The sequence below is a fragment of the Danio rerio genome, chromosome 13, assembly GCF_052040795.2.
Source record: "Danio rerio strain M-AB ecotype USA chromosome 13, GRCz13ab, whole genome shotgun sequence".
NCBI classification, from domain to species: Eukaryota; Metazoa; Chordata; class Actinopteri; order Cypriniformes; family Danionidae; genus Danio; species Danio rerio.
Genome location: NC_141033.1, coordinates 22,460,226 through 22,485,034, shown reverse-complemented (window position 1 = coordinate 22,485,034; position 24,809 = coordinate 22,460,226). Strand labels below are relative to the sequence as shown.

Sequence of the window (24,809 nt, the reverse complement as noted above, 5' to 3'; positions counted from 1 at the left end):
TAATGAATCTAACGTTAATGTCTTGAACTTTGATCTTGCTACCCTGCTCAACTTTGTTGATAGCATCGCTGAACGATTTGGTTGTTCGAATCAAAAGAGTTGATTCATTGGAAGCCCCGTTCAAATGAATCTTCCTCCCGCCAAGCTATTCCGCTATATAATGTTCCAGAAGGTACACGAGCCTTGAAATCTGAATCCTAACTCGCAACATTATTACAGCGGGAAAGGTGGGGAAAGAATAACCTTGAGCTGATTTACTACAGTAATAATAGTGTAGATATGTGAGCACTCTAATCTACATTATTATTATGATGTGCTACCTGTTTATTTGTGGAGAATAAACAAAGCATTTAATTATGTAATCTAGACCTATAATGGTTGGAGAATGCTGTTTAAGTATGCAATTTTACAGCTGTAATAGTCTCTGAAGAGAAAAGCATGGCGTTGTCTTGCTTTTCCTGTGCTTATATGCTAAATTGATTGCAACAAGCATCAGGTGTGCAAGCTTACGCTGCCAATTCATTTGGCATTTCATTGGCCCGTTATATACTCTTTCAGACGATTGGCTTTCTGAACGAAATCCCCATACATGGGTTAAATCCACTTATAGCATGGAAGTTCCCCATCCTAAGGGGAACAGTCGGTATTTGTCTTATTTTCTTCAATGCCTGTCAGGATAATGTCAAGACACTGCAGATGTAAATCTGTGAAAGTTTTTCTAATAACGTAAATAGCGTTGCCATGGCAATGGCTTAAATTATGTTAATTATGTTATTATATATTATTAACTTGACACAAACATCCCAAAAGTGCAAAAGATTAGGAATGGGAGGGGGCCTCAGGAGTGCTCAATATTTTTTGTTTGTTTGCTTCCAAAGAAATTAAAAGACTACCAGAGGGTTAAGTGTTTGTCCCCACGGTCAGGGGCGGACTGGCCATCTGGCAATTCTGGCAAATGCCAGAAGGGCCGGACCAATTTTTAAATGTGGGCCGGTCAGTTTTTTTTTTTTTTTAATGTATTGTTTTTACGTGGAGGCAGCTTTTATCTCTTGCTAGATGTGATATTATGATGGTGATGATAATTTACATTTACATTTACATTTAGTCATTTAGCAGACGCTTTTATCCAAAGCGACTTATAATAATAATAATAATAGTAATAATAATAAATGTTAAGCATTTGGACCAATATGCGACGGCCGCCTGATTTCAAGATGGGCCGACCCAATCCAAGGTTACCGTAATCAAACCAATTACGTTACGTTAACAATTTTTAACTTAATCAAAATCTGGCAAGAATGTCATATTATTTCACCATCTGTACACCAAAATAAATAGTGAATGTGCGTGTCCGTGGGTGGGGCTATGTCGGTGTGGTTATGTGGGCGGATGTGGCTACAGTGCCAGGGCTGAATTTTTGTCCCAGTCCGCCCTGCCCACGGTGAAGCCACCAAGATGGTGATCCCTCTAGCTCTCAGGCCTGTCAAATGCTGCTTGCAGCTTTAAATAATTCTTGTGATTCAAAGCTAAATTTCATTCAGTCTTCAAGATCATATGATCCTTTAGAAATCATTCTAATCTGCTAATTTGCTGTTGTGATCAGTTATTGCAACTCAGTCATCATTAAACATTATTGTTTAATGCTTATGTCATTGATTTTTTTTTATTTTTTTTTATTTTGGCAATCCTAAAAGTCAGACTATTTGCTTATGCATTTGAAGCGGCAGTCCTTCTGTTTACTTCGGCTTGAGAGCTTTAGCCACAATATTATTAAAGGGCCACGAAACCCCCCTGTTTCAGCAAGGTGCTTTCACACCTCTGGTTTGGAAAAAGTCAGGAAAGTAGGTGTGTCCAGCTCTGTTTAGGGGGGAGTGTCGGAGGAGGGAAAGAGGGAAGGTGGATAAAAATTTGCATTAAAATGGGAGTTTCGGTTTGGGCACATGCTGATTTTCACAGAGGCAAAACAAACACACAAACGCAAGGCAGAAAGACAGTGACTGTGTTTCCATGGACATCAGTAACCAAATTATTTGCCAAATTATTAAATGGTGGACTTTAAATGCAGTTTGGGACTTACATTCAGAAACATTTCATTCATGCCCCTCGTGACAGATGAAATATTTGATTTGAGGAACTGCTCTAAGCGTGCATTTTTAATGCAATGTTTGATACCACACATCGAATGAGAGAAAAAAACCCTCTGCATTTCTCGGTAACTTAGATGCACTTGGTAGGTAGCGTCAGAAAGCCATTTGTATTCCTGTCACAGAATGCGGTGAAAATCCTACACGACAGTAATAGTTTGATTGTGGTGTTTACATGTTTTTACTCAGAGAGCAGCATATACAGTTGATCTTTCAGTCCATAATATTGTAGTGATATTAACGAACTGTAAACTTTAGTAACTAAGAAATTATTTTGATAAGGTCTGTCTTTAAACACTAAAAGAATACTGCTGACGATACAAACTAACTTTGCCATCTTAATAAACAAACAAAGATCTCTGATCGCTTACCAAATCTGTAGAGACAAGACAATCAACAACAACTGAAGCCACGTCTTTTTCAAAAGGAGACGAGAGGCAAATCCGGATTTCACCATTTCCAGATGCGAAAAACTATCGGGTAAAAAATGTTCCTTAGACATGTATTTTTGTTGTGCGTCGCGTGCACTGTAATCCACATGTGAATCCAGCTGAGCTCTCATAGCGGGAAAATGAAAACAAAACCTTCATTGCAGCACATTATAAAAGCAACACTGACAACCTGTATCTCCAAACAATTCCTCTTCTTCCACTTGTTTTGCCAAAACAATGTGGCATATCTCTGCCATCTGAACACTGTACAGGTAACAGTCTTCGAAGCTAACATGCATATTAAGGAAGTTGCACAGCATACACAACAGAGCGCACTGATTGGTTTGAACTGAAAGTCTTTATCCTGAATTATTGCTGCACACTTAGTAATATCACAATGCACTCGAAGGTGTCCTTGAGTTGCTAGAAAGGCGCCTTTAAAAAAAATGTATTATTATTATTATTATTATTATTATTATTGTTAATATTAGTTTGTTACAAGGGAATGATGGGCCAAAAGAAATTCCTGCCCCCTACGCAATAGTCTGTTTCAGTTGGAAGCACATAAACATAGTGAAATAAAAGTCTCACCAACTTCCAGTTCATGCAGGCTTTAAATATATTTTTCTTCTTCTTTAATTTCCTCTTTATTATTCTTCCCTCTTGAAAAAAAATGTATGTGTCCTTTATGAATCAATGTAAATACGTTTTTGTAGTTTTTGAACAGTACTGTCACAATTTACACAAAAAAAAAATTAGGAAGTCCAACTGATTTTAACACTGATTACAACAAATTTTTCTTGAGCAGCAGATCATCGTGCTTTAAAGGGCCATGACACCCCCCACTTTCGGTTAAAGTCTACTTTAGAATTTTTTCAAAAGATGAATGATTAATGGGCGTGGAGCTCCGCAAGCATCGGGCAGGAGTGGGCGTGGCCAGCAGGGGAGAACGTGAGCGAATAACGAAGCTAGCTCACAAAATGAGACAAACCGTGAGAAGACGCATGAGTTTATAGTTTACAAAGTTAAAATGCAAAGAAATAAATAGTGATTTAATGCCCTGCTACATTTGTTATTCGTAATTTCATATACACATAACCACAATTTATATAATTATAAAGATAAGTGTGTTCATGTAAACCCTATAAATGAGGACTTCTCCCTCAATCCCCCATATCCAGCAGACTCAGTGGAGCAGGTCTCCTGACCTGTCTATTTTAACCATTAGCCGTGCTGGTAATCTGGAGGATTTAGGCAAACACAGCAGCACAGTGATATGTCTGAATGTGAATGAACTGATAAAAGACGGCGTCTGCCATTCTCTAATTCTCGTGCTGCTCTCCCAACAAGAATGCTAGCAGCACACACACAGCTTTGCTGTATGATCGGCCCTGACAAGATCGCGGGGGAAAACATGCAACAAACCCCGTGGATCATGGAAACAAACGCATATGAGCCTTCATGAACGGCTAAATACTGTGTGCCCGTGCAGTGGGTCCGTGACGTGTCTCTCAGTTCGGGCTTGACTCTGGTAGGTCTGGCAGGTCTCATGAATAATTAAGCAGCCGGCTCTTCTCATAGCATAAGAAAACTCCGCTATGAATAATAATGAGAAACCGACGCGTCATCATTGCACTTGCAGTACTGCGCTACCTCTCCGATTTTGATCCCGCCCCAAAAATCATTTTAAAACCGGAAGCTGAAATTAGCTGACAAGAGCTCAAAATTATCCAGTTTTCCCAACAATTAAAGCTGACAGGTGCTAACATTGTCTTAACTGATGCTCAACACACACACATCTGTTAATATAAAAAAAAAAGTTCTCCAGGGTGTCCTGAACCTTTAAAGGTCTCTGAAAAATCCTGTGACACTAATGACTGAGCAATGAATTTGAATTCATTTAAATTTGAATCTAAATTCAACAAGAAAAGTTATTTTGTAGTCAGTTTTTTTATTTATTTTATTTTTTATTTATTTTATTTTTTTATTATTTTTTATCTATCAAGTAGATAAATCTTAAGTATTCCACAAGTTTAGATGCTGTCATACCATTCCCAGGAAAATTAAATGAGTTACTGAAGCTTCATGGGTGTAGTATCTGACATCTTGAACTGAGCATGAGGATCGGCAATTCTGCAGATGGTACATTAACATATTCATGACAGAACCTAATGACTGCAGTAAGATATTAGTTGAATATTATGCACACCTACAATATTCAAATGAGCATCATATTTATAATTAGACACATGCCGAGATGTTGCTCACCTATATTATCTGAGGTGGAGTAAACTAACTAATCACATAGTTGTATGACATGATGCTAAATCTCACACACCCTCATCTGGCATCAAATCATCCCAGAATGTCAGGTTTCGGTGATGAAAGGCCTTGCATTTGCATTTCATATTGTATTGACACTCCTGCTAAAACTGCAAGAAAAGGTTATTAAAGTTGCAAAAAAATAAGTACTACATTTATTGAATTGTATTAGTATAAAAATAAATAAATGTGATAATACAGCTTAAATTTATTTGTGTATGTATTTTGGTTGTTTATATGCTTGCTAGTTTGTATTTAATTATTTATTTTTATAAACATACATTTGAAGGCAAAAAATATTATTCCTATGATTTTTATTATTTTTAAATATTTGTAAATAATAACTAATGACTTTTGTCTCTGCCCAGATGACAGTACATTAAATATTTCCAGGCTTGTAGATCGCTGGGAATCATTCATTTTCACTCAGGACTACAAATCTGTCAACATATGGACTACAAAATCCTGTCACGCACCACGCACCTATTCCGGTTTTCCTGCTGATTGCTAACATACAGCTTCAGCTGTGATTTGTAGTCCTGAGTAAAAGTGAATGACTCCCAGTGATCTACAAGTCTGATTGTGACAATATTACTAGTTATTTAGCGAGATAATAATGTTATTGACATTAAAACAATAAAAAACTGCTTTTATTATAGCCAAACAAAATAAATAAATAAATAGGTTAAAAAATAATACATAAATATATTATAGGAAATATTATAGGTTTGGTTAAACATCACTTAAAAAATAAAAATAAAAAATAAAAAAAATAAATACATTAACAATAATAATAATGTAATAAATGAGATTGATTATTATTGTTTTATTAATATTATTATTGATAATTACATTTCATACAAGCATGTTTACTAACTCAATTTATATAGTTAACTGCAATACTTTTATTTATTGTTTTATTTATGGCACTGGGTAGCACAATCGACTCACAGCAAGAAGCCCCGTCTGGGTCAGTTGGCATTTCTGTGTGGAGTTTGCATGTTCTCCCCGAGTTGGTGTGGGCTCCGGTTTCCCCCACAGTCTAAAAACATGAGGTATAGATGAAATGGGTAAGCTAAATCGCCGAAGTCTATGTGTGTGAGGGAATGTGTATGGGTGTTTCCCAGTGTTGGGTTGCGGCTGGAAGGGCATCTGCTGCGTAAAACATGTTGTGGCGCTGTGGCGACCCCAGATTAATATAGGGACTAATTGAAAAGAAAATGAATGAATGAATGAATGAAATCAGAGTTATTTCTGCCATCAGTGTTTACACCATTGACAGTTTTGTTCTTTTTTCCACCCATTCCTTCTTCACAAAAGCATTAATGCAGCACTCATTTCAAAGGTTACAATGAATGAGCAAGTGAGTGTGTGAGAAGAGACACAATGTATGAAGTAATCTCTTCTGTCATGTCCTTCTCGTATTCTGGTGCACTGAGCACTTAGCTTTACCGATCCTCTTTCACTGCCATGAAAGGCAATCTGCAGTGATAAAGCTATCAACAGATATGGCACTGCTGTGTTTCTGGCTAACCGTTTCAATTTTCCCTTTATCCAGAGAGACTCGCTCAGATGTCCGAGATGGACAGAGGCTGATGTTGACCGCAAACTGTCTGTCAGAAATGAAATTACTAAAGGCATTCTATTTAATGATGTCTACTGGACTGGGGAAAATAAGAGATGTGTGTGTACAAAATCAAATCACTTTCTATTCCTTGGTCCAGAACGGCTGTGACAAAATGACCTTACAACACGAAAATCTATCCAATCAGACTGAAGAAAAGAAAAAAAAAAGAGGAGTGTAAGGACAGAATATTATGAACACCTTTTTATTACTTACTCTAAATGGCTCATTCATTCATTTTCCTTCTGCTTAGTCGCTGATTTATCAGAAGTCACCACAGCGGAATGAAACACCAACTACTCTGGCATATGATTTACGCAGCGGATGCTCTTCCAACATTGAGTTGAGAAACACCCATACTCTCTCTCACTCTCTCATATGGCCAATTTAGTTTATCCAATTCACTTTTACCACTTATACAGTGCTAACTACTGAGGGGCAAGTAACCATACTGCACATTATAAGCAGTACATGTCCCTTTTTGCAAAGTATTCTTGAATTCTACTAAAAAAGTAGTCATGGTCCACTCAGGGGTGAACCTAACCAATAAGTGAGGTAAACAACAGCTTAGGGCCTCAGATGCCAATGACAAGATGCCTATTTTAATCATCATAAAGGTATTTTATATTTTTTCTATCATATGTTGAATCTGTCTAAGCATTAAGATTTTAATGTCATTACTTTTTTTCTAAACTGGTGGCCATCATGAATGTTGCAATCTTCCTTCTGCACATGAAAATATTAAAATCTACACAGCTTTTGTTTTTCATTTGTGAATTTACTGTATTTAATTTTACATTAAGAAGGTTCCAGTACACAGTGAAGCAGTAGGTAGTGCTGTTGCCTTAGAGCAAGAAGGTCGCTGGTTCGAGCTTTGGCTGGGTCGGAAAGACACGTGGTACAGGTGAATTGGGTAGGCTAAATTGTCTGTAGTGTATGAGTGTAAATGAGTATGTGTGTATGTTTCTCAGAGATGGGTTGCAGCTGAAAGCGCATCCACTGCGTAAAACAGATGCTGGATAAGTTGACAGTTCATTCCGCTGTGGCAATCCCAGATTAATAAAGGGACTAAGCCGAAAAGAAAATGAATAAATGAATGAATGAATAAATTAAGAAGGTTCCACTTAATATATTTATATTTTTAGCATGCAGTTTATCTACAAAAATCCTGAAACAAGGGAGAAAAAAAAATATCTACAGTGAAAGAGAGTGTTTTGAGTTTCAGTGCAGGACCTCTTATCTGGAATTGCTTAGAGCCCACAAATCACTAAGTACGCCCCTGGGTATACCATTTACATACTTATTTTTTGTTGTTGTATTTTTGTTGTTCAGGTCAACAACATATTTTTCAATCTGGATTTAACACATCTTTTTTGACTGTGGTTTATAGAGAAATTATTTTTAATTTAAAGAAATGATTGAAACACTATTTGAGATACCATATAGGATGGTATATTTTGGCAAGTTCAGCAGCTTCTTTCAACATATAGTAATTGCATAGTAATAAACTAGAAGTAATGTGCAAGAAATAACCAATTAAAGGATTAGTTCACCCAAAAATGAATTACTCTCTCTCAAGATGTTCTAAGCTTTGTTGAGTTTTTTTTTTTATTTTTTTATTTTTTTTTTTAAAAACAGTAACCATTTACACCCATAATAAAAAAACAAATAGTTAAGTACCAAAATCTTTATACTTTAACTTTATACTAAGATACTTTAATTTTTTTTATTTTTTTTTTAAATATTAACTAATTGTGTGTTATTCAAAAAAAATGTTTGTGAAAAGTGATGGGTGAGGATGATGACATAATTTTCAGTTTATTCTTTTAATCCCTTTGTTTGTTTGTTTGTTTGTTTGTTTCCAGACAATTTTGTTGAGGCACTACAAAACTGCATTGGTCAAAACAACAAACAAAAAGTATTTGAAATATAATGCTAGCCTGGCCTATGTTTTACTGTTTCTTACAAAGATAGTTCACTAAAGTATGAAAAGAACCTAATCATGTTTCTCTCCCTTGTGTGGTTATTAACATTTATATGTGTCTCTCATCTTTTGAACACAGAAAAAAGATATTTTGAAGAATGCTGGTTGAAAGTGAATGGCAGCTACCACACATTTTAAAGATATCCTTGTTTACATTCAACAAAAGAAATAAATATTTTTAACAAATAAAGGGTGAGTAAATGGTGACAGAATTGTAATTTTTGTGTAAATGATCCCTTTAAGAGAAACAATTAATGGATTAAATGATTGGTTACTAGTAGACAAGAAAAAAAAATGATCAGGAGCAACACTTAAAGCTAATGAGAACTGTTCCTGATGTTAACACTGATGCAGCAAAAACACTTATGAATCAAGATTATGTAAACCCCATAGATCATCATTACAGATTCTATCATACGTTCAACTGCTGGCATAATATGTATCACTAGCCTTCCAGTGAATGTCTCGTATTTGGATTGAATCAACATAATAACACATAAACTTCAACAAAAAAATGCACTTAGCTAAAAATCTGTTCATGTGCATTAATAAAACCTCTTTGAAATACCTAACAAGTAAATAAATATTTAAAAAAAAGTCCAACAGTACACTCTGGATGTGGACTGAAAAATCCAGGAGCAGTGAGGTACAGAACCACAGTACCAAGCTAAATATAGTTCTGTTCCACACGGATGGGCAAATCCCCTCATGTTCTGCCCCCAAACCAGCCCTGATCTCTGAGCTGAAGTCATCCTGGGAGTAACTGATGACCCTCAGGGAGCGGAAAGAGCAGGAAACTATCTTTCCCAAGCTTATGAGCACTTTCTGATTCTCCTACTGTTACTCATTAAAGAGGCTTGTTTAGTCTGGATTAAAACTGATAACCAGGTAATGGTAAACCAGATTTGTGATTAATAGGAAGAGATACTAATAATCGCAAGCATTAAGGTAAAACATGTGCAAACTGTGTTGGCAATATGCCATTAACCTCCATTTTTGTGGTTAGGCTTTCAGTTTATTGTTAATGGGGAAAAAAGCAGCTTGCGAAAATTGCAGCTTGTTTTGTGGCTGCCATGTAGTGTTGTTTTATTTTCATATCTATCTATTTTATTAATAATTGTATATTCGTATTAATATTACTCAATCATTAATAATTTTTATTTATATTAATCTATTTTTGTACACCTTTTCTGGATTTCATAATTATTTTAATTACTCAATAACCAGTAGGGCTGTGATGAGATGCATACTTCACGAGACGAGACACAAGATGTGGTTGACAGGAACGAGACAAGAAGATATTCTTTATACTATTTTTTGGAATCCTCAATGATGTGGGGGAAGCAATCACGTAATGAAAAACTATTTAGGTTCTTTTAAAAAATCAACTATTTAAACGCTGCAAATATTTTGCTAACATGTGAATGGAAAATAGTGTATATATATCATTTTAAATTTTAGCAAAATATTTGCTTAATTATGAGTAAAAATAGATTTTTATTAAACTGAAAAAAAACAAAGGTGCTTATTATTTAGGTGCTTGTTTTAAATAAACTTGTAATGAATGCTATTTTAACTATATTTTAATTAAATAGGCCAATAGCAGCATGAAAATTGCTTTACTGACTCAGTTGGTGCAGAGAATAGTGCCAAAGAGCGTGTGTGTATGGAATATCCCATCGCAAAATGTGGCTCAAAGTCGCAACTGTACATTTGCTGAGTGGTAATCGGCCCGCCCACGCATCTTGCCTCCAATCTTAAATGCTAATTTCACCCTCAAGCTCCATCGTAACAACTCGCATGACAAATTTTCACCTTGGCGCAATTTAGTCATGCGGGATCCCATAGCTCGAAATCTCATCACACCCCTAATAGCCAGTTAAAATTTAAATTAAAACTAAAATATAATGTCAAACATGACTTTTGTTAGGAAGAAACACAAATAATGGAAAACATAAAATTTAAAATCAAATAAACTGGAAAAATTACATAAATAAATAAATAAATAAATAAATAAATGTAATTAATGAACTTTTGTGGTTGTCATGCAGTGTTATAAATCTTTTTCTGTTATTGAATGTAGTATAGTTTTTGTATTATATTTATTTTATTTTTATTTATTTTATTTTTTAATTTAAATTATTAAACATTTAAACTATTTTTTAATGCTTAGATTATTTTTTATCACATTTTCATATTTAAAATATTTTACTAAAAATATGAGTGTTAAATAATTACATTTCATGTAATGTTACATATACTTACATATTACATATACATTTTATGTTATATAACAGAATATTGGTGAACTAACATATAGGCAGTGTCAAATGATCCATATGCTCTAGAAACCTTTCTTATTTAATCAGTGTTGAAGACAATGCTGGCTGCTTAATATATTCATAAAATACTGTGATATTTTTCAAGATGAAAAATAGAATCTTCAAAAGAACAACGTCTATTTCCCATCAAAATTTGGTGTAACATTATACTGTCACATTATTCATCCTTGCTGAATAAAATATCATAAAATGACAACTTAAGTATTTCTGCATTGCTCATTTGATTAAGCTGGTACAGTGTGTTCAACCCTTTCAAAGCGAACACAGCATTATAAATGAAGAATCTCCGGCAGCAGAGAGAAATAGAGAGTGGAAGAGGATTGAGTGACTGTGAAGGAGATGCTGCAGACAGTGGAAAAGTGAAGACTGATGGTGATGAATGCAGAACACAACTCCAACTGTGATAGCAATCACTCGCATGTCAGCGGTTCAGTTAAGCCACAGAGCCGACAGCGACACGGCGATCTCTCACATACACTTCATCCAGAGCACATCACCTGTAGACAAGCCTCTACAGCCTTGACCTGCACTATTAACCCACATGAGGAATGAGACCACATAAAACACTCACAAACCACACGTAACCTTTGCTGACAGATATGATGGCATAGAGAGACTAGAAAATGAATTGAGGGCAAAATTATTAGTGCTCCGAATTTAATATTCTTTTCCAAATATTGCCAGAGCTATGCTTAATGGAACAGTATTTCACTGTATTTCCTACAATATATATTTAAGTCTTATTTTTTAGATTGCCTTGAATAATATCAGTTTAGATTTTTTTTTTTTTTTGTAATACGTTTAAGGGTATATATTATTAGCCCTCTTAAGAATTCAACCCAGACTCACTCTGAAAACATACCCCTATTTTTAACATTTCTGGAGAGCGCCAAATGCGTCCCAGGAGGTACGTTTTTTTGCAGTTTTTGTTTTTGCGAATCCACCAGAGACCGATGTGTACGCTTTTTGAGATCTCAAATTTCTCTCGTAAGTGCCATTTGCACCTGCTGTTCTAGCGTAAATCCACTAGAGGCCGCTGTGGACTGACTGACAGACTGACCCACCCTCCATCTTCCAAAAACCCAACAGTTTTCATAAAGAATCCAGAAAAAGAAAAGCCCTCACCTGGTTTTTACCATGTGTTCAGATTGTACCACATTCTCACCTTGTTATTTATTTGTTTATTTTTTGGACTTCTGTTTTTGTCACAGCCACTTTCTGGAACTTCACCAGACTCGAATCCTGTCACTGTGGTCAACTCCTCTCTGCGTCTCAAGTCTGCCAACATATCGGAGCTAACAGGACATACTGTACATACATAGCGATACATAGCGAGCTAACAGGACAAACTGGTAACCATCCCGTAGTGTTGTAAGATGTACTTCTGGCTACATAATTTGCAATCTCCGAAAACATATATAAGGATATGTTTTAAGAATAAGCCTGTGTTGCAAGAATTTAATTCTGAAATTCATAGCTTCTGAAAAGTTAAGAAAACAATATTTGGTGGAATAACCCAGATTTTCAATCGCAACAAATAAAAACATCTGCGTAAACTATTAAATAAATATGGAAGAAATGTTATCAGAATATCAATGTGTGTGTGGCTTAATACAGTTGAAGTCAGAATTATTAACCCTTCATAATTATTAGCCCCCCTGTATATAGTTTTCCCCCATTTCTGTTTAACAGAAAGAAGACATTTTCAACACATTTCTACACATAATAGTTTTAATAACTTATAGGGTATTTGCAGACGTATGCAGAAGGACTTTTTCAGTAATTTGGGTCAAACACTTCTGGTGAACTATATGCTGTTACAAAATCAGCATCTGTTTTCTTTAAAAACTAACAATCTTCACTGACTGATTGATATACGATATAAAGTCGATTTAAGAATGTACAAAAAGCACTGCAATAAATTACATTTTCCACACCAGACTGAAAAAAAATATGCATACAACCTATATGTGTTGAATTTAAACAAACTAATAAAATTTAGTTATGTTTAACTTAATTTGTTTGTTTAAATTCAGCCCTAGAGCGCAAGCCTGAAAGTGCAAGTGCAAATCTCCAGCCAGACCCTTCTCCAACAAGCAGTGTCAGCTGGGTGTCAGCTGTGATGGGACAGTGAAAATGGCAGGTAAAGTAAAAATCTGACTGGATCAATAGTAAAAAAATCTTAAGGCATGAGGTCAACTCAGACAAATGAAGAAATTAAGATGTTTAAACTTAAACTGTTCAGTCCTTAATGTTGTGGTAAAATTTCTGCATTGTAATAAACATTGTATATTTTTTTTTAAAACCAAGTATCTTTTTTGTATTTTTTTTAAAGTATCATAGAAAAAAAGAGAAATACCAGTATCATGATAACACTATAAACAAAAGCTGAAAGATGTTAAACTCTAGCTGAGAAAAAAAGAAAGAAAAAAAAACAGTTTAATCTCTTTCTCCAGTCGATAAAGGAGTCATTTAAAAGGAAGATGAAACTTCCCTTACTCTGGCTGGCAGAGGGAAATATTATTTTCTCTTTATGCACCAAATAGGCCAATAAATCGGAGGGATGGATGATTTTATTTTGAAAGCAGCTTGACTGGATGTCCATCAGCCGTGATGAAGGTCAGAGTGGGTTCTTCTCCGGTTACTCAGATCAGTCTATAGATGACTGTGGTCCTGATGAGGACAATTAAGGGCTTGTGTTACACTCTCATCTATATGTGGCTATGGTAAAACTGCATTAATGGGAATGATTCACAGCCGCAATCAATAGAGAGCTGATACTAACAGACCACGGTGAAGTTGCACTTTCTCATAGGGCACAGCATGGTCTGACTGAGGGGTTGCTGGGAAGACTGATGACTGCGATGGTTTACTCACTGACTCATTATAAGCAGCACCACCTGTTCTGGACCTCCACGGATATTGCGGAACGCGAAGGGGAAAGGGAAAGCAGAATTTGTACCAGTGGCGGGGGCATTTGAGTAGATCTTGGAGTGAGTAGATCTTGGAGTAAAAGGGCTCAGTAACTACTCTAATTCAGGCCTACACTATTTGGGTAAAGGTGGAAAAAGGACAAAAAATAAATAAATAAAAAAAGAGCAGGAAATATATGCCTCTAAATGTCTGTGATGAATAAGATAATTTCTATTTCAAAGCATCTAAAAAAAACATAAATTAACAAATAAGGTGCCATGTTTTGAGACATGTTTAAAGAAAAGTGTTAAAAAATACAGGTTTGAAATTAAGAAGAAATGTTATAATAACTTCAAACACTGTGTGTCTATATAGGTAAAGACAGAATACTATTCATACTGAAACTGTTTAACAGTAAAAAATTTTATTTCAACACTTTTTAGAAAATATTTTAATATTTAATAATATAAATGTAACTAATCATAACTAATTTAAAACTAATTCCAGCCAAAAGAAAAGAAATAACACTTCAGAATAATAAAAAAAGATATACATAATATAACTTTTCTTGATCTATTTCACCACTTAAAAAAAAAAAAAAAAATCAAAGGAGGGTTAAAAATTTTGCCTTAAACTGTCTGATTTTTAAATAATTGTGTTACTAGAGACTGTAGAATGACTGCTTATACTGCTGAAAAAATCAGCTCTGTCATCACAGCATCACCTATTGGACTATTATGAACTCAGAATGATGGAATGACTCTCTAACAAGAGAAAAAAACATTTATACAAAAGTATTCATGTGTATAAAGTGTCTGTTGTGTTAGAAGTGCTTTTCATATGATAAGAGACCCGTACAGCTTTACTTTAGACATTTTCTCGAGAGAAAATGACATCGATGCATACTGACCCGAACTGTGCCGTACTGTACCAGTCAGTGGAAACAAGACATATAGGAACTAAGCCGGAAAGAAAGAAAGAAATTAGCCATAGTGTATGTTTGTGAATGTAAGAGTGTATGGGTCTTTCCCAGTACTGGGTTGCAACTGGAAGGTCATCAGCTGTGTAAAACATATGCTGGATAATTTGCCAGTTCACTCCTCTGTGGCGACCTCTAATGGATAAAAGGACTAAGCCAAAGGAAAATGAATGAATAAATAATAGTTCAAGATTTTACTGTTTTGAAAAATGTACAAATAATTATAGCCTACTGAGCATAAGAGTCATCATAAAATAATTAAAAGACTCTTCGTAAAAGTCTTTTTATTAATAATTAACTTTTAAGAAGATTGGTAGTGCCTTTTCAACTACTAAAATTGTCTAATATTATCAATGTACTGTAGGATTTATGTGAAAGGCCACCATAAGCACAAATAACAATAACAAATACCCTGAAAAATATAATAGCTTACCAGCTAAAACACATTTCTCGGGATTACCTAATAGAGAATGACATAAACACTGAAAAGCACAAGTATTTAAAAATAGTTCAGCTCATAGATGAGAATACTGAGAGAATGAAGATATCTTTTGCGGTTTGTCGGCGCTTTTCTAATGCACTCTAAAATAACTGATGAGCACAAAGACTCACGGATCATTAAACATATTATTTTCCATAACACACTTTTTAATGGTTTACGCTCGCCACACTATTTGGATATGAGGGCTTAGAAAGCCTGACTTAAAATCAAAAACAAATTTTATGCGTAATATTTACAGTAATTTGTAGTTGGGGTGATGAAGGTATTGATGATCATGATTCTGTTTTGATCAAAGCCAGTAAGCCACACAACGTGAAAAAAAAAAAATAATAATAATTTTACTTTATCATTCATTAAATATGATGCATTAAATAAAAAGCTAATCAGTTTAGTGTAAAACAGGATATCAGTTATAAAATCTAAGAAAAGTACTGTAATAATAAGAGATGGAGCTGAAACTAAACTTTGTACTTTTTAAATTCAAACAAATACATACACAATGGCTTATAAGCATATCACACAAGTCACTGTGTATATATTAAGACTGAATGAATGAATGAATGAATGAATGAATATAGCATATGCAAAATATTGTATACTGTAAGCAGGGTTGGGGGTAATGCATGATAAGTAACGCGTGTTACGTAATAATATTGCTTTTCCAAATTAGAGGTAATATAATGCATTACTTTTAAAAATAAGTATAATTTTTTTAGTTACTTTTCAAAAAAATTACAAAATTTACAAAATGTATTAAAAAATTAGGTCTGATTTAATCACACACTCAATGAGAAAGCGTGTTGTGAAAAAACAGGCATCTCTTTTTCTCTCATCATCATTATCAGGTCTCTTTTTTTCACAGCAGATGAGTCAGTGTACTGTTCCACTAACTGAATCTACTAACTAAGGCCCCTATCATTCACCCAGCGTGGTGTAATTGTTTTTTGCTAGTTTCAGCTTGATGCAAGTGTCGTTTTGACGTTTTGCACCATGCTGTTTAAATAGCATATGCATTTGCGCTCATACTGTATGTGCGCCCATAGGCATTCTAGTCTAAATAAGGAGGTGTGTTAAGATGCATTGCTGGCAAGTTGCTATTTTGAGGAACTAAAAAAGACTGCTCAATAGACCAGCTGAGAGGAGGTCTAAAGTCCACTGCAGAGCGGGTTAGTTGTGCGCCTCGCTTAAACATTGCTTAATGCACACAGGATGTAGATCAATACGCAAATATCTTTACAAATGAAAAAGAATTAAAGGAATAAAATATTACAAAATATTCATTCCGCTGTGATGACCTCAGATTATTAAAGGGACTAAGCTAAAAAGAAAATGAATGAATGAAAAACAAACTTAGATTTGTTCACCTGTCAGGTTTTGGACCATATGGGGCGTAGCACGTGTATTTGGATATAACTCAGTTTTTTGACCACACTTCGTTATTATTTTTATTTATTTATTTGCTGGAAATTAAAACTGAATTTTTAAATAGTTTTGAAACAAATCTTTGAGCTTAATAAAACAAAATTATTTATGTAGGCTAATGGATGTTTGTGCGTACAACGCGTTTCCTTATCTATGGCTCATCTGTCATTCTTACACTCCAGATGACCCGTTTAACTGTTTTCTCGCAAGTGAAGCTCTGTTCTGAAGATGCAAACCTTTCATGACAATCCAGTTAAAACAAATGATTCATTCACAAATCGCCCATTATCACTACAGACAGAAACAGAAACAATGGCAGCTATGATCGACATCAGTTCACTTCCTCCAGGTAAAAGAATTAGTTTGACTAAACCTAAAAAAAAAGGTTATTGATTTTATCGTTGAGGAGGTGCAGCCACTGTCTAACATTACTGTAGAAGCAAATACGTTTTGTAATATAGTAAGAATTTTTTTCTCTTTTGGGAAACAATTTACACATTTGTTAAGACCACATGAAGCAATTTATCCAATGTATAAAGCTCAAGGAATTATTTTGATTTGGGGATTTAATATTTTTTTTTTATCGTCTTCCTATTCATTTTGTTATCAAACATTTTAAAGGTTTAAAAAAATCTGTATTTGCCTAAATAAATTATTGTGTTAGTACTCTTAGGCTTTATTGCAGTCTTTACCTCAATGGACAGTGAATTTACTTAAATAATAACACTAAAAATTCAAAAGAAGCAAACACATTACTTTACATGCTGTCATTAATCTGTATATATAGTGTGTACTGTAAATCTGGGCTCAGAAGGTTCTCAAAACATATTTTTATCCTACCTTTTTTAAAGGAAAATGAAGGTGTAGGTTCTATAGATGGCTGTTAAATGCAGAGCTTCTCCATAAAAAGGTGAAAAAACACCTGCAAGTTCTGAGGTTAACCTCAAGCAGATAAGGAAAAGTAATGCAAAAGTAACTAAAAGGTAATATAACGCATAATTTTTTTAATAAAAAGTAACCAAGTAATGCAGTTAGTAACTTTTTAGGGGGAGTAGCTCAATATTGTAATGCACTACTTTCAAAAAGTCCAAAAAAATCCTGACTAAAGCAGTTTTGTTTGTATAGCTTAAATCAACTTAGTGTTAGAATTCTGTTTCTCCCTGTCATGTTACATGTGCTATCTTTTGTTGTATCATGTGATTCCTCTGTTCTGTTTTCCCGCCCTCATTAATATTTATTGGTTTCACCTGTGCTTGCTCACCTGTTTGTCATTAGTAATTCATGTCTTGTATATTTATACTCCTAAGTTTTATTCCTACAGACATTGAAGTGAGTGTGAATAAATACAAATATTTTTTTTGATAATCCCTGTGTGTTTGTGGAGAGTGTGAACTGAAAAACATGTAAAATGCAGCTTAAATGAATTAAAGTGAAGTTTAAGGAAATTCAGACTAACTTTTAAATATTAAAGATAATATAGTTAAACACGCTTGTTTGACTTTATTTGGCAACTGAAGTGATGTTGAAAAAGATTTATATTTATTTATATATAAAGTGGTTGACTGTAAAAGCACAATCTACAATTACTTAAAGCCACAGGTCAGATTTTCTGCCACAGAATTAGTCTAATTCTGAAAACCACCATTTTTTTGCTAATAGTCAGTAACTTGTAAGTTTCGCTTGTTTTTTTTTTTTTTTCAATTTCTTGTGTTGTTTATATATATATATATATATATATATATATATATATATATATATATATATATATATATATATATAATTATTTTTTTTTTTAAACTGTTTTAGTTTTAGTTTTAATCTTATCAACAACAATGCAACCTTGAAACATAAGGAGTTTTAGACTGATTATATGAAACATACACCAAAGGTAGCAGTTGATCTTACCTGTATTTTGACTGGCCATGAGAAGTTGCTGACATACACATGAAAAGTGATATTGGGATTTGCCAGAAAGGAGAAGGTCTCGCAGGAGAAACTGTCTCTGTACTCTTTGATGTTAGTCTTGGACACTATAGGGAATTCCTCCCCGGAGATCGTACCTGCTGCAGGGACAAAAAAACACAATGTCAGCCAACAACAATGCTTGCATACAAAACACTCTGCAAGATTAAATATGGCCTATTATTCTGATCGACCCTTCAACTTTACAACATCTGATGCAGATCTATATTATCATTGTAAAGAGCTGTGCTTGAATGCCAGCATGATCAATAGGGAATGTGTCACAATTAAATATTTAAAAAGTCTTCTATAGTGAGGGTTTAAATAGATTCAAGAGTTAAACAAGTAGTTTATCAAAAATCTAATAAAATCAGCCATTATGCATTGATGGTGATGTTCAACTGACGCATGAACTTTTGATGTTGAACCAAAAAAGAAAACCAAAATGAGGTAAATTTCCAAATCATTTACAGCTACTATGGCAATCCAAGATGCATTTTTCTTTTTCAGTAGAAAAAAGACAAAACCTTGGCCTATGGTGGTTGAAGTCAATGGTTAAGCTGCATAGACTGTTGCGTGCCCATTTAGGACTATTTGGCGAAGCTGTGGATATATGTTTTAAGTAACGTTCAGTTTCTTGTGACTGATAGTTTTGTTTCATAAAACCTTAATGTATCATCAGGATCCATGAGTATTAAAAGTTGTTTTGTAATAGAAAAGCACAGAGTTACATTCAAATTGACCCCTGGTACTCGTTTAGGGTTGTTTATTGTTGGTCTCTAAAGACAACAGGCAACAAAACAACTTTTTAGCATTCATTTGTTTACTTTTCAGCTTAGTATTTTAATAATCAGGGGTCTCCACAGCGGAATTAACTGCCAACTTTCGTTCATTCATTCTTTTTCGTTTTGGCTTAACCCCTTTTATAATCAGGGGTCGTCACAGTGGAATGAACTGCCAACTTATCCAGCATATGTTTTACACAGTGGATGCACTTCCAGCTCCAACCCAATCCTGGGAAACACCTATATACAGACTATTTTTTTTATTATTTTTAATATCAACAGTACAACGTATGAAATAATTATACTCATTAAAAAAACACTATTTGTTAAAAAAACTCCTGAAAACTCCTGAAAACAGTGTGCCTGTGATGTTGTAACTGATTAAAAATGCACAAGACATTTACATTGAAGCATTTAGCAGACACTTGTTTTATCCAAATCGACCCACTGTATGAGCACAAACCCGCAGCAGTGGGTTGCTCTGGGAGCAGTTAGGCATTTGGTGCCTTGCTCAAGGAAATCCCCTCAGCTTTGGTAGTGAGGGTGGTGTGAGTGCTGGTTATTCACTCCCCCAGTTAAACCCTGCCGTGCCAGGATTTGAATCTGTGAACTTTGTAACCATTAGGTTTGGCTGTCACAGCCAAACCTGAGCTGCTGTTATATGACGTGTTTTTTAAACAAATGTGCAGAACCACTTTTTTTTGCTTTGCTGGAGGTGTGCCACTTCATTTCTGAAAAGTCCATGAATATGCCTTTTTTATATTAAAATAAAATTAAGATAGCATTTCAGCTTTTTTATATCTAGTAGGGATGCACGATTAATCAAAGAAAGATCATGATCTAGATATCATCCCCCGCATGATCTTTATTCAGAATTTCTAAGATTCAGCCAATTATAATCAGGTCAGGTGGCGAGGTGGCGCAGTAGGTAGCGCTGTCACCTCACAGCAAGAAGGTTGCTGGTTCGAGCCTTTTCTAGGTCAGTTAGCATCTCTGGTTTCCCCCCAGTCCAAAGACATGTAGTACAGGTGAATTGGGTGGGTTAAATTGTCCATAGTGTATGAGTGTGAATGAGTTTGTATGGATGTTTCCCAGAGATGGATTGCAGCTGGATGGGCATCTGCTGCGTAAAACATGTGCTGGATAAGTTGGCAGTTCATTCCGCTGTGGCGACCCCTGATTAATAAAGGGACTAAGCCAAAAAGAAAATGAATAAATTAATAATAAAGTCAAAAGAGAAGCATAAAGGCGGTCACACAAGTCTTGACGTTGTTTTATATGCGTTGCTCAGGACAATAAATAGTGTTGAAAGAGACATCTACTGTTTTAATAAGATATTTTTCACTCAAAAATACAATTCTTTTATTCATATAATCATTTATTCGCAAACATGAAATCACACATGAGCTGACCGTGAGCTGTGTGTTTTTCCACAGAGAGCATGTTTGTGAATGAGGTCTACTTTAACAGACAGAACCTGCATAGGCTGTGAATAACATATAAGAAACTTGTAAATAACATTCAGTTTGTCGCACAGAGTGATTGTTTGGGACCCATGATATGATTTGCATGTTTGTTTGTTTGTTTGTTTTTTTTTGTTTTTTTGCTCGGAATGACGACAGTCATGACATGAACCGTACTCGACAGTAAAAGTAAAACCGAAAGTGCGCACATCATTTAAATGATTATATTGCATTTTAGAGTTATAATTACAACAATCATTGGATTTTTTTTTCTTTTATAGTGAACACAAAGTGTTGTGGGTAAGAATAAATGTTTAACAGTGTCACTATAACATCTCTAGCCTATATAATGTTGAATATAATGCAGGAGGGAATCTGATAATGGCAAATGTCTGATTTTACCAAGAGAAAATTGGTCTAAATAATGTCACATGACAGATTGTAAGCATATGTCTCAAACATAATAATTTAACTTAGTATTATTATTATTCAAGTTATAAAGAGTATTCTGATATTCATCACTTTACTGTGCATTACCGACCAGGACAAATTTAAAGTCTATTCAAGTCCACAATTCCAAGTTCATCCAAAATGTATCATTTTAACCAACAGTAGACCTACACATACTGTAGGTCTAATATATTATTGTTTATCTTGTGTTTGAGAAATAACAATACTAATAGCCTGCTCATATTAACCTTTATTTTTCATCTACAATCATAAGAAAACCATGATCTTTATTCTAAGCAAAAAAAAAAATTTATAAAAATCATGATTCTCATTTTAGCCAGAATCGTGCAGCCCAAATATCTAGTGTTGAACACAGTACAAAGTCTTATGCCATTTGAACAATGAGAATTTGTCTATGTTAGCAAATGTTATTTGCAGGTCAAAAAGACGCCAGGGACAAAAAGTTTAAACATTTCAACTATGCACAAAATATCATGACTAGAAAAATAAAGCTACATTTCCACATAACAGTTAAATATTAAATTAACTTTAGAAGATGATTTCTTGTTTTGATGCACATACATATTTAACTTAATAACTTGTGAACTTTTTTCTGTGAATCGCAGCACAAATACAACCTCACGAATGAAGAGATGTGTACCAATGTACCGACTATCACAAATGAAGAGATGCGTACCAATGTACCGACTATCACAACACAGACTTACAGAACCCATGAAAAAAATATGGCACATGACACCATTCAGCACGATTTTTCAACCCTTTATAAAAGTTTAATGCTGCTTGCAATTCAGAGCCATCAAATACTCGCATATGAGCAAGACCATTTTTTAGATTCTCTTTTTGTGTTGCAAAAAACATGAGTAAGACCACAGGGCATTAGAACAACACCATGGTGAGTAAATAAGCTTTTTTTGCTAGTCTTTTTTTGCTAGTTTTTAGCTCTTTTTGAAGTTGCGACCAAATGTAACATTACAAAAAAGAAGCAGACCAAACTGAAGAAACTTTTAAGATTGCAGAAATAATTTTTTTATGCAAGTAACAAATCGTAATTTAAGTGATTTACAAGTTTGAGAAATCATTTTTACAACGTACATGCTCTATCATAATACAGTAAATCTTCAACCGCAAATGAACATGAACGTCAGTCAGTCTACACTAATGTATCCCTGATGACCCATAAAGTGACTGTTCCATTAAGATTACTTTTACTTATCAGCAATTTATCACAATGCAAAATGTGAATTTCCATTAACCGTTTTTTTTAGCTCAGTCTTCAATATTTCTTTAAATGTGCTCTCATGACAATGACTGTTACATTCGAGCACTATATCTGAATTACTGCAGTGACCACAGGGAGTCTGCTTTATCTGTGTCTATAGGGCAATCTATAACACTTCTCCGCATATCTGCTTGTCCTACAGCTTTATTCAAACAGCAACTAAATGAAAACTAGTCCGCTTAGGCATTTGCCTGTGCAAGAGCAGTGTCTGTGTATCTTAATTGAAATCAAAAAGCATTTTATGAATGCCCTGACAAATGGCTTCACACAGCAGGCCTATATAGCTCAAACTATTTTACAAAGTCATTCTTTCTTTTGGGATTTCATTATTTTAACATGAAATACTTTACCTGTTGAACCGATGGACCATGTAATGTTGAGGTTGAAATTGTTAGATGCATTTATTGACATATCGAGGTTCTTATTGGTCTGGAAGACAAACAACATAAACAAAAGATATGTTACAACTGTAATACAGAATAAACTGTATTTTTACCATAATTACAAAAATGTGGATAACATCCATACATCCATCCGTCTGTTCATCCATCCATCCACCATCCATCAGTCCAGTCATCCATCCATCTGTGCATCAGTCCAACTGTCCAATCATCAATGTGTCTGTCTGTCTGTCTGTCCATACATTCATCCATTCATCAGTCCATTTGTGCATCAGTCATTCATCCATACATACATGCATGCATCAATCCATCCTTCTGTCCATCCATTCATCAATCCATTATCCTATCTATGTATTAGTCCTTTCATCCATCCAGCTGTGCATCAGTCCATCTATCCATCAATGCATCTGTCTGTCCATCCATCCATCCATCCAGTCATCCATCCATCTATCCATATCTCCCTGTCTGTCTGTCTGTCTGTCTGTCTGTCTGTCTGTCTGTCTGTCTGTCTGTCTGTCTGTCTGTCTGTCTATCTATCTATCTATCTATCTATCTATCTATCATCAATCCACCTGTGCATCAATCCATCCATCCATCTGTCTGTCTATCCATCATCCATTAATCCATATGTGCATCTGTCCATCCATCCATCCATCCATCCATCCATCATTCCCTCCCTCCCTCCCTCCCTCAATCCATCCACCCATCCATGCATGAGTCATTTCATTCATCCATCTGTTCATCAGTCCATTCATCCAACAATTCGCTCATCCACCAGTCTGTTCACCCATCCACCCATCCAACTCACTGTCATCTATCTATCTATCTATCTATCTATCTATCTATCTATCTATCTATCTATCTATCTATCTATCTATCTGTCTGTCTGTCTGTCTGTCTGTCTGTCTGTCTGTCTGTCTGTCTGTCTGTCTGTCTGTCTGTCTGTCTGTCTGTCTGTCTGTCTGTCCGTCCGTCCGTCCGTCCGTCTATCATCTATCTATCTATCTGTCTGTCCGTCCATCCGGCCGTCCCTCCGTCCATCCATTTATCCATCCATCCATCCATCCATCCATCCATCCATCCATCCATCCATCCATCCATCCATCCATCCATCCATCCATCTATCTATCTATCTATCTATCTATCTATCTATCTATCTATCTATCTATCTATCTATCTATCTATCTATCTATCTATCTATCTATCTATCTATCTATCTATCTATCTATCTATCTATCTATCTAATTATCTATCTATTTATCTATCTATCTGTGCATCAGTCCAGCCATCCATATGTTTGTCTGTCTGTTCATCCGTCATTCATTAATTAATCTGCGCATCAGTCCATCCATCCATCCATCCGTCCGTCAGTTTGTCTATCCATCTGTCCATCCATCTGTGCATCAATCCATCCATCCATCTATCTGTCTGTCTGTCCATCCCGTCATCCATCAGTCCATCTGTGTATCAGTCCAACTGCCCATATATCTATCTGTCTATCCATCCATCATCCATTAATCCATATTTGCATCCGTCCATCCACCCATTCCATTCTGTCCATTCATTCATCCATACATCAGTCCATCTGTGCATCAGTCCATTCATCCATCCATCTGTGCATTAGTCCAACCATTCAACAATCTGTCTTTCCAACCATCCATCCATCCATTCATCCATCATCCGTCCATCTGTGCATCAGTCCATCAATACATACATCCATCAATCTGTATGTCCATTCATCCGACGTCAATTTTGATTACAAGCTTAACACATTTTAGTTTC

At 35.0% G+C, this 24,809-nt stretch overlaps 1 protein-coding gene across 3 annotated transcripts in view; it reads right to left on the bottom strand.

The window, feature by feature from the left end:
* atrnl1a (attractin like 1a) overlaps positions 1-24,809 on the bottom strand; it is a 465,931-nt gene that overhangs the window by 207,899 nt on the left and 233,223 nt on the right. For 2 of the 3 annotated variants that reach the window (XR_015505851.1, XM_087279119.1), the window contains exons 24-25: positions 22,977-23,055; positions 18,569-18,726 (exon numbers count right to left, since the gene is read on the bottom strand). The exons of the other annotated variant lie outside the window; for it this stretch is intronic. Coding sequence is in view for 1 of the 2 variants with exons in the window: in XM_087279119.1 (XP_087135245.1) it covers positions 18,569-18,726; positions 22,977-23,055 (237 nt within the window). In the remaining variant the exon portion in view is untranslated. The remainder of the gene's footprint in view (positions 1-18,568; positions 18,727-22,976; positions 23,056-24,809) is intronic. 3 annotated transcript variants of the gene reach the window in all.